Genomic DNA, 10494 nt, shown 5'->3' with positions numbered 1-10494 from the left:
AAGTATAATCATTTTTCCTAGAGCTTTCCTACACTCTTCATAACTATAACCCACCGCCTTAATAGTCACTAGATTTTCCTCTCCATTATTACCCCCCTTTATTATAGGCCTAAATTCTAAGACTAAAGTTTTTTGTTTTTGGTCAATCACAAAAGGAAATTTTTTGCATACACCTAGATGACTCCACATGTTACTAGTCCCATTAAGTATAGTATGACATGCATAGTCTTTTCCATAATACATACATGCAGCCCTAGGAGCCTTAACATTACCATCTAGTTTTTTAAAGTGATCCCAAATTTCAGATGTTTTTCTTTTATTAGATCTAGAAGCTGGATTACCTTCACTTTCAGTATTGCTATTTGTACTAGAAGTAGCAACTGAAACTGGAACTGGAATAGGTAAAGAATTGGGTTCCGAACTTGAAGAATTTGATTCAATTGGTGTAGAATCTTCCCGATTATCCATCTGAAATTAAGAAACCAACAACAACATCAATCAAGCAATTATTTTCAGCTATGTAGATACATTTTGCAAATAGCCTATGATACATTTTGCAATACATGCAAATGCAATACATATGGAAATAGCCTAAGATTGTCTTGCCTACTATTCTGCCAGTTAATGCAAAAGCAAGAAAAAAACCTATGATACATTTTGCAATATATGCAGATGCAATACATACGGAAATAGCCTAAGATTGTCTTACCTACTATTCTGCCAGTTAATGCAAAAGCAAGAAAAAAGCCTATGATACATTTTGCAATACATGCAGATGCAACACATACGGAAATAGCCTAAGATTGCCTTGCCTGATATTTTGCTAGTTAATGCAAAAGCAAGAAAAAAGCCTATGATACATTTTGCAATACATATGGAATATGCCTACATTTTGCAATAATTTATATACATAATTTATCAAATTCGCAATCAAATTAATTAGAAGCAATATATATATATATATATATATATATATATATATATATATATATATATTATCAACAGTAAACAAAAGACTAATAATTTAGCATGAAATTGAAACGTATATTTACATCTGGAAAAGGAAATGCAATTTGTAATAAACTAATACTATTAGACTGCACAATAGAAGTCATATAATACTTGCTGCTAGAGAACAAGATAAAATCACCTTAAACTTAAACACTACACTTCAACAACCCAAGCTCACAAATCTTAGATGATCTAAGATCCACGCCTAAAAAACAAAGAAACAAAAACAACCCATTTTACACAATTCATAAAACCAAAAAACAAATAAATAGATCAACAAAACTCATTATCTAAACAAAACATCAACAAAACAGAACAAAGATATGAATTTCAGCTTAAAATCACAGGAGTAGCAGTAGGAACTAGCCATTAACAGTCTCTCAACAATTAATCTATATCGCTATTACAGAACTTCTAAAGCAATTAATCTATATCGCTTCTGTTGCTCATTAATCTATAGTCACAGAAGCAACTAAAGCTTAACAACCCATGATATTTATCACGTTATCCAGACTAAAGCAACATAAGCAACTAAAGCAACAGTCAACAGATTATGAGTTTTTGGGTAACCAACTAAAGCAATACATACGCAACAGATTAAGTATGCAACAGATTATTTATTTGAAATCTAAAGCAATATATATGGAATAAAAGAAGTATGCAACATAAATTTATCTTGCTGTCGTTTCTCTAATGAAGACGGTTTGTGCAGAAGTAAAGGAAGAATAAAGATGGAATTAAACGCTGAAGCCTGAAAGATGGAGACGGTTTCTGGGAAAGATGAAGATGAAGATGGAATAGACTTAGAATAGACTTTCAAACCCACTAAACAAAGAATCAAAGATGAAGATGGAATTTACCTTGCTGTCGTTGCTCAAATGAAGACGATTTCTAAAAAAGAAAGATTGGGAATTAATTATTGAGGAAGATTGGGAATTTCTCTCGGAAGTGTGAAGGAAGGAGACGGCTTTGTGAGATGAGAATGAGATGTCAGGGAGGGAGGCCAATTAGGTTAAATTAACTATTTATACTGCTTTTTTTTAATTGTTTAATGGGTCCGGTTCGGTTTGGCCTGGTTTCTGGGTCAAAACCGAAACTAAACCGGACCTGTTAACATTTATGGTTTTTTAAATTGGTTTTTCATTTCAGTTCGGTTTTTTCGATTAATTTTTCTTCGGTTTTCTTGGTTAATCGATTATTTTGAACATTCCTAGGTACAAGTGAGCATTTTTAAGCTTATAAGGTTACAAAACTTAGCTATAAAAAAAATTCTTTAGAATTTTATTAAAAGTCTGTATAGTTTGAACTTGAGATGTTTATATTTATATTAGTTTTATACCTAAAAGTTTTTATAGAAAAGGATTTCTAATTAAAATTTATCCAACTAATAAAATTTATCTAATATTAAGATTTCTAAATAATAAAATATTAATTAAATAAAAAAGTCTTGAGCTAAATAGAAAAAAAAAACCATAATGATAATCTTGTATGGTAATTTTCAAGTTTTATTTGAAAATTATTTTTGATTTTTTATCATTATGAGATTTTAACACAATATAAAATAGGGTCTTTAAAATCTTCTGTTAAAATTTAGTTCAATCTAATAGTTGCATTAAAAGTGATGCTTGATTTAACAAATTGCATTATGGACTTTTCTTAAACTCTTCAAAACTTGAAAATCTTATTTTTTAATGAAATAATATAATAAAAATTGTTATCCCAAGAATATTGAAGAAATTCCCCCACGTCAATCCCCTCTACTCTTAAAAAACTCGCTCTTGAATTATCTATTAAGAAATGAATTTTTCCCCTTCAAAGAAACAAATACTTATATATTCATGAAATAGCATATTTTTATTTATGAACTTTAAAATTTAATTTATGATATGTGCATTGTAAAGAAAAATCTTTTTAATATTTTACTCTTCGTTCCCATCAAATCCACTTATAGTTCTTTAACATATCCTTTTTTTAAAAAAACTTTGACCTCATTATCATCCATGACTTGCAATACTTCAACATTTATATATAAAGAAACTTCAAGATAGTCTTTAAAAGAATTGTTAGAAATTATCATGTCCATGATGTACTAATTTGAAAGCTTTCTTGACTTCTTTAACATTAGTAGATGAAACAATGACAAGTTGAGTTATATTTGCAGCAATGTTGTCACCGTTGAAATGACTACTTTGAAGAGACGATATCTCCTCTATCATTTTCTTCCTTGTTGTTTTAAAAGGTTAAGCAAAAAAAAAAAATAACAATCTAATTGTTTATCTGCCCAACATAAAATTTCTTCATAATCATTTTGTATAAACTTCAAATTTGATGATTGTGTCAAATATTGCCAAGACATAATTAAAAACCACCATTCTCTACACTATAAGAAAGTTTGTGTGCGATAAGTCCTATCTTTTGATGATAAGGAACCTTGTTGAAATAAAAGTAAACTTTCAACTCTATTAATTAGTTCATAAATATTTTTTTTTAAAAAATCTCTCATCATAAAATAGAATCTCATTAAATTTAGGAATAAGTCTAGAGTTAGGTTTGTCTTGAGGTAAATCTCCAGGCAACTTCCTCTCCTCTTCACCATCCTTACTTGTCTTACGGCTTACTCCAAATGATTTATTATTTGTTTTTATGCTAGAGCAAAACAATCTAGTTTCTACTTCTCAGCCCGTACAGTGCCCTGAATGGCCTCCACTTTGCTTATCAAAGAGGTCAACCTGTTATGATACCAATTAACACGACATATAGCATGAATAGAAACTAGGGTTCTCAAACTTTAAGGTTACAAGCCTAAACACTTTATGAGAATAGAGAAAATCTCTAATATTTTCTGAATCTTAATCTCAAACTAAACTAGACATCCTTATTTCTATTGGTTTTAAACCTAAAATTCTTTATAGAAAATGATTCATAATTAAAACTTACCTAACTAAAGTGTTTGGTATACTGGAAAATATTGATTAGATTGAACTGGAATGACAAATAACTATCTTATCTTCTGTTTGGTGTGTTTTGGACCGAACTGGATAATGTCTTATTTTGTTCTTAGTAGACATTAGATAGGACCCGACCGACCATGTGCTTGGACCGGTTTGAGTTTAAGAAAAAATAAAGAAAAGATTGATATGACATGACTCGTTTAAAAACATAGGTTGACTTGTGACCAGGGATAAAACACGTGTAAAAAATCCATCAATTTATTTTTATTTTTTTGTCAAAATGAGGTTACTTTAATTATTTTTTTAACTTGGGTCAACTCGAATTGACCTTTCTGACCCATGACCTAAGTTTTATCCTAGGTCGACCCCCTAATCAAGTTTTAAAACTATAATAATAACAACTTTTATCCATACATTGATTTAGATCAACCCAGGTTAACCCTCCCAACCTGTAATCTAGGCCTTACCCGAGTCGACCTCCAAGTTGGGTTTTAAAACTATGATAATAATCACTTTTATTCATATTTTGACCCAGATTAACCCGGGTTAACTCTCCCAACCCGTGACTCAGGCCTTGTCCTAAGTTGACCCCCGAGTCAAGTTTTTAAAATTATTATAATAATCATTTTTATTCTTATATTGCTTCGAGTCGACCTAGGTTGACCATCCCTACCCGTGACTTAGACCTTGTCCTAGATTGACACCATAGTTGGGTTTAAAACTATGATAATAATCATTTTTATCCTTATATTGATCCGGGTCAATGGTCATCCTGGCCCGTGACCTGAGCCTGATCTCAAGTCGACCCCGAGTCGAGTTTTAAAACTATATAATAATCATTTGTATCCTTATATTGACCCGGGTCAATGGTTAAATCGACCTGTAACCCGAGCCTACCCTCAGGTCGATCCCCAAGTTGTGTTTTAAAAACTATAATAATAATAACTTTTATCATTACATTGACTCGGGTCAATAGTCAGTCAAACCCAAGTCAACCACCAAATCAAGTTTCAAATTATGATAATAACTATTTTTATTCCTATGTTGACCAGGGTCAAAGGTCAATCCTTAAGCTGGATTTTAAAATTATGATAATAACTACTTTTATTATTGTGTTGATCCTGGTCAATGGTCAATCCAACTCATTACCTAAGCCTTGCCACATGCCAACATTGTAATCGAGTTTTAAAACTATGATAATAACTACTTTTATTATTTTGTTAACACAGGTTAATAGTCAACCCGACTCGATCCGTGATCCAGGCCTAGCCTCAAGTCGACCTCCTAGTCAGGTTCTAAAATTATAATAATAGCTACTTTTATCATCTTATTGACCTAGATCAATAATCAACCTGGCCCGTGCCCCAGGCTTTACTACAGGTCGATCCTCTAATCAAGTTTTAAAACTATAATAATATTTTTATTTTTTTATTGACCAGTGTCAATGGTGAACCCGACATGTGACATTGGCCTTGTCATAGGTCAACCATCTAGTCAGGTTTCAAAACTATAATAACAACTATTTTTATTTATACATTGACCTGAATTAACCCGAGTTAATTTTTATGTAGAGAATTGAACAAGTTCATCCTACCTCTTTTAGTAGGACAAAAATTTCTATACTAGAAAAGCAAATTGATTTTTGTACCAAATATACACCAAACTTCATAAAAAAATTGTCATGTAAAATCCATCTTTGTCTAGCATACAAAACACTATCTAACAAAAATTCATCTAACATTATAATTTATAGATAGTAAAATATTAATTAAATTAAAAATCTTAATCTAAATAAAAAAAATGTAAATAAAATCAGTCTCGCACAGTAATTTCACAGTATATACTAATTATGGACTTTTGACTGCCATGAATAAATACCAACAATGAAAAGAAAACCGTCACAAACTGTAGTTTCAGTGATTACTCAAATAATTTTCACAGTATACATGAAAAGTACATAATGAGCTTATATATACATGTTTTAACCATTTAGCATACATTGATTTTTCATGTAGCGCATCCTTCTTTCTATTTCCCAGGACTTTCGATCGTCTTCTCCAACGAATTGCAGAATACAACAGAGAACTGGACAGCATTATCATGTCTATTGAACCAAATTTATCATGCATCAATGTTGTCTTTTCCAAGCAACAAAATTCAATGACTCCACCTCCATGGATTTTTGTTGGATTTGCTCCACTTCTTCGTGGATCTTTAAGTGAGTCTAAAAAGGAAAAAACCAACAAACGAATAAAAAAAGGCATACAGAGACCATACCAGCTGGGGGGGCAAAGGGGATTCATGTGTGATGTCTTCAAAATGTAACTGAAAACCTTATTGACACAATCAACTCAAACAAACCTAGATAAGACCTAGCCGAGTCAAAAAGTTGACTTTGAAAAAAATAAGAAAACTTAAGCTAGGATTTGCATTTTGGACCTAGTTTATTAACCACATTGGGTGTTTTGTGGTGAGGTGGTGGGTGGGAGAAGTTGCCAAAGTTAAAAGATAAGATCCCATTGGAAAACGGTGGATGCTTAAAGACATGCCTGCAAACTAAAAGCACGATGAATCCTACTGGCAAACCCTAAATGAAGTAACAAACCTCTTTTACAACTCTCAATGCTCATCTTTAAAATCAGTGTATGCTACAACTACCAAGATATATGTTTGCAAAGCCTCCAAGTCACCCATTTATGCAGAACTCAAGTCAAAACTTAGAATATCTAACAAACTGGAGAGAAAAAAAAAAGTCTTTCCTCATACCTTTGGATAAGACTATTAACCAAAAACTGAAGTCTAATTGTATTTACAAGTCAAGCAGCAGCCTTCTTCCTCAGTAGGTGGTGCAGGTTAAGCCCATTTATCTTAGCAGCAAGTATGAAGTCGTTTTCCGTTAGTCCACCTGTGAAAGCATGGATCATGATAAGACCAATATTATTAATTACAAATAAAAAAAATTTAAGAATGGAGTATGTGGGATCAATATCAGCATAATTTCTAACTCCCACAGATGATTCTTTATTTCACTCCGCTAGATTCTACCATCAGAAGTTCACAGTCAAGTGAGGTTTTCCTGCTTTGAAGAAATTCAGATTCGTTTTTGGATGCATGCCAATCAGAAATATGACACAAAAGGCAAACTACTTTAATAAATGAGTAGCTACTCTGCATAACCTTTTTCAGCTTTGTTCAGGCACCTACTTTCAAGATCAAATGAAAATCAGAAAATATGGCTAAACTCCTACTAACTTGCAGAATGGCCCTTCCCCACTTGTCCAAGCACTTCACTTCATAAGCATAATATCCTCTCTCCCAATTCATATAACATCATTAGTTGACAGAAATTAGAGAAGAAAGAAATCTGGCAAAGCAACATACTCATAGTTATACTCGTATTTAAGCTTCAACCATCTTACTTAATTTCATGGCTTACATTGTTACTGAACCAGCGAAGCAAAAGGACAGTGGAGAAAGAGGTGTAAATAGAACATTTCTTTACAACAAAGGGACAAAGGAAGGTGTTCTCAGAACATAGCTTCAGCGATGAGAGAGTAGAGGGCATTGGAATTGTCACTTGCACGTAAATATATAGAAAAATAACTTTGAAAAGAGAGGCCATTTGATTTGACACAAAGTTCTCACCCACTGCATGAGTCCATATCTCGATTGTTATATTGTTCCATCCAACCAGATGAAGATCCGGATGGTGACCTGCATTTGCATATACTGTTACTCGACTAGGTAAAAAGCTCAAAATTTCTAGTAAATAATTGAACATTGCCATTTCATATATCAGACAACAGTGAGATCCACCAGCAACAAGAGCATACATACCTTCTGCTTCAGCAACATTCCCAACAAGCTTGAATAGTTCCAGCCCTTTAGTGAAACTCTTTACTTTCCATGAACGATTCAGCTTTAGTGTACCATTTTCATTCACCAAATTCCACCCAGCAACCTAAAAAATACCACCTTGAAAAAAGAGGTTGCATGAAAAAATGAACAAAAACACAAATCAAAATGAAAACCTTCGATAGAAGGTCATTTGCACTTTCTTCAGTCATGGCTTGTAGATCCTTTGAGTTGCATGGCACACACTTCTTTGCAGCCAAATCTATCATAGGAAGCAAAACTGTTTCAATGAACAAGAATAACCCATATCCAACATGCAAGTAGTTGTGTCCTAATACTATGCCATAAGCTGCAACTGCTAAGGGTGGCCAAAATAAAATTCTCAAAAGCAATCTAATATTTAACCACATGCTTCAAAGATTGCACAAAGTAGGATGATCTTCACTAAAGCATCCTACATGAGGATCTTATGAATAGCATGTATTGTGCTGCCAAATCAAACGCTAAACATGCATTTCTTATTCAAGAACTGTATGAGACCGATATTATACAAGAAAATTTACTGAACTCCCTTATTCTCTCCACCCACCAAAGACAACAGGGAAAAGAGCAAATGAAATCTGAAAGCACCATCCAGACAAGGTAAAGGTGGACGAAAGTGTAATGGAATAAAAGTATTAATAGTTACTAATATATACATTTTTGTTGAGAGAGAGAGAGAATGATATAGATGTATACACAACCGAGATACATTCCTTCTCTTTTTGTTTAAATTCTGGTTCTAAAAATTTTCTGAGGTTATATAGAAGGCCACTAATTCATTCAATCTGTATGAACTTTAACCATTTAAATGCCTTTGTCAAAGCTGATCTCTTAAATCAATGGTTTGAGTAGAATGAAATGACTTTGTCGAGAGGCATAAATAGATAATCAATGAAATAAATAGATAATGAAGGATACAAAAAATTGAAAATTGCTTGCAAGAGATTTGAGAAGTTTCGCTTCCTCTTAGATTGCAAGCTTAAGCCACTGAAATGCCACCCTTGGCTATGGGCTTGGTTGAAATAGAATGGATTTTCTTCATTTCTCTTTTGTGTTTTGTGAGATAAACAAGTCGAAGAAGATCCAAGTCACGGAATAAAGTTTTATTTTTTAAGAAAAAACAATGGTTTGCATTTTACTCAAGCACTAAATTGGACACAGGCCATCACACACCTCTGCTGATACAAAAAAGTTACAAGTTTGAAAACCGGGTTTCTATTTGATGACACCCCCACATGACCCCTTACACATCGTGTTCACTTCAGTACTGGAGCTGTAAGATGAAAAAAAATCATCTTCACATAATAAATTTATTTGAAAAAAAGTACAGGGGAGAAACAATGTTTGCTATGATATAAAAGTGAAAGAAAAATTGTCAAAAGGATCCTCTATCACGATTATACTTGGCTCTCTTGTTTAAGAAATTATACTTTTATATCCTCAGTTTACTTGATCTACCACCTATGACATTGATTATCCCAACAAAATTGCCTTTTTAACTAGTGTCGGTACAGGGGCATTCACACATTCACCACCCAGTCCACAGATACCAAAAACACTTAACAGATAACAATATCGAATAAGCTAATTACCACCATCTATCCTATATATATTATGCTCGCTTTGTTTCAAATCTAGAACCTTTGAAGTTCCCATGAACAAGGAACAGGACAGAAATTAACAGCAAATAAACAATTGGGTCGTTCTTAAAAGGGCGGCCAAAATCAAATTGAATAAGATCAGAATGACGAAAGACAAAGAACCAAAAATGGGTTAAGAGGGACTTGGTACCTTCCATGATGACCTCCAGATAGGATATCAGACAGAGTTGCTTACTAATGGCGCCTGAAACTGTATCTCCAAAAGTTATTACTGAATGATAGAAGGAGACGCTCTCCTAGGAGAGAGTGTTTTTAAGACACCTGGGGCTTGGAGAGCGAGAAGAGCGGAGAAGGAAAGAATGTGTTTTTTTAATTGTTATGACGTGTATGGATGTTGCTCGTGATTTGTATTGTTGTTTTTTAATTGTAATATTTGAATGGGTTTAGTAGAGAATCTAATAGATGACATTTATTGAGTAAAAATTAAAATAGAATGATTAATTAAGTGTAATTTAATTGTAAATAAATTTTAAAAATTAAAAATTAAAATGTAATTTATACAAGAACTTGATTGAATAAATTTCTAAAATTTTTATGAAATAATATGTGTGATATTAAATTGATATTTTGCTATTTATAGGGTTTTCAGGTCTCTCTATAAATAGAATATCATGCCTTTTATTTTTAGTACAAAAACTATGTAAGTTGTAGAACATCTGAAAACACAAAATAAAAAAGATCGCGTTCAAAGACATAGCAATCCATCTCTACTATTAGAGACCAACCACTTAGCTGTCTTGAGGTTTGCAATAACTCAGCCTTAAACAATTATTTAAAACTGAAAAGAACATCTGATCTTTAGGTAATCATCATATAAACCCTAAATAATTTTAGATTTGTCTAACGAAACTTAGAACTCCTAAAAAAATTAAATTTATCATTTCCACTACCTATATATGTTTCAAGAAATCCAATAATGGTATTAGAGTTATCATTAGACAATTAGGGATGTTGATTTTATATTTTAATTGTTA

The 10494-nt window shown here is 32.4% G+C and overlaps 1 protein-coding gene across 4 annotated transcripts; it reads right to left on the bottom strand.

The window, feature by feature from the left end:
• Window positions 1-5846: 5846 nt before the first annotated feature.
• Window positions 5847-9851, bottom strand: LOC7471834 (pterin-4-alpha-carbinolamine dehydratase 2, mitochondrial). Of its 4 annotated transcripts, XR_008056755.1 has the most exons (7): window positions 9651-9851; window positions 7994-8079; window positions 7800-7923; window positions 7608-7676; window positions 6729-6867; window positions 6402-6511; window positions 5847-6186 (listed from the first exon to the last, which is right to left on the bottom strand). XR_008056755.1 is itself a non-coding variant. In XM_024580885.2 (5 exons), exons 1-5 carry the CDS (start codon window positions 9655-9657, stop codon window positions 6779-6781), a joined length of 375 nt encoding a protein of 124 aa, XP_024436653.1. In that variant the 5' UTR covers window positions 9658-9851; the 3' UTR covers window positions 5847-6778. The 4 variants fall into 4 exon arrangements, 1 of the variants encoding a protein (XP_024436653.1); XR_008056754.1 differs by having other exon boundaries at window positions 6402-6867; XR_002976722.2 differs by lacking the exon at window positions 6402-6511 and having other exon boundaries at window positions 9651-9849.
• Window positions 9852-10494: the final 643 nt, after the last annotated feature.

This window comes from Populus trichocarpa, chromosome 11 (genome assembly GCF_000002775.5).
Source record: "Populus trichocarpa isolate Nisqually-1 chromosome 11, P.trichocarpa_v4.1, whole genome shotgun sequence".
Classification (NCBI taxonomy): domain Eukaryota; kingdom Viridiplantae; phylum Streptophyta; class Magnoliopsida; order Malpighiales; family Salicaceae; genus Populus; species Populus trichocarpa.
This window is presented reverse-complemented; position numbering and strand designations above follow the sequence as displayed.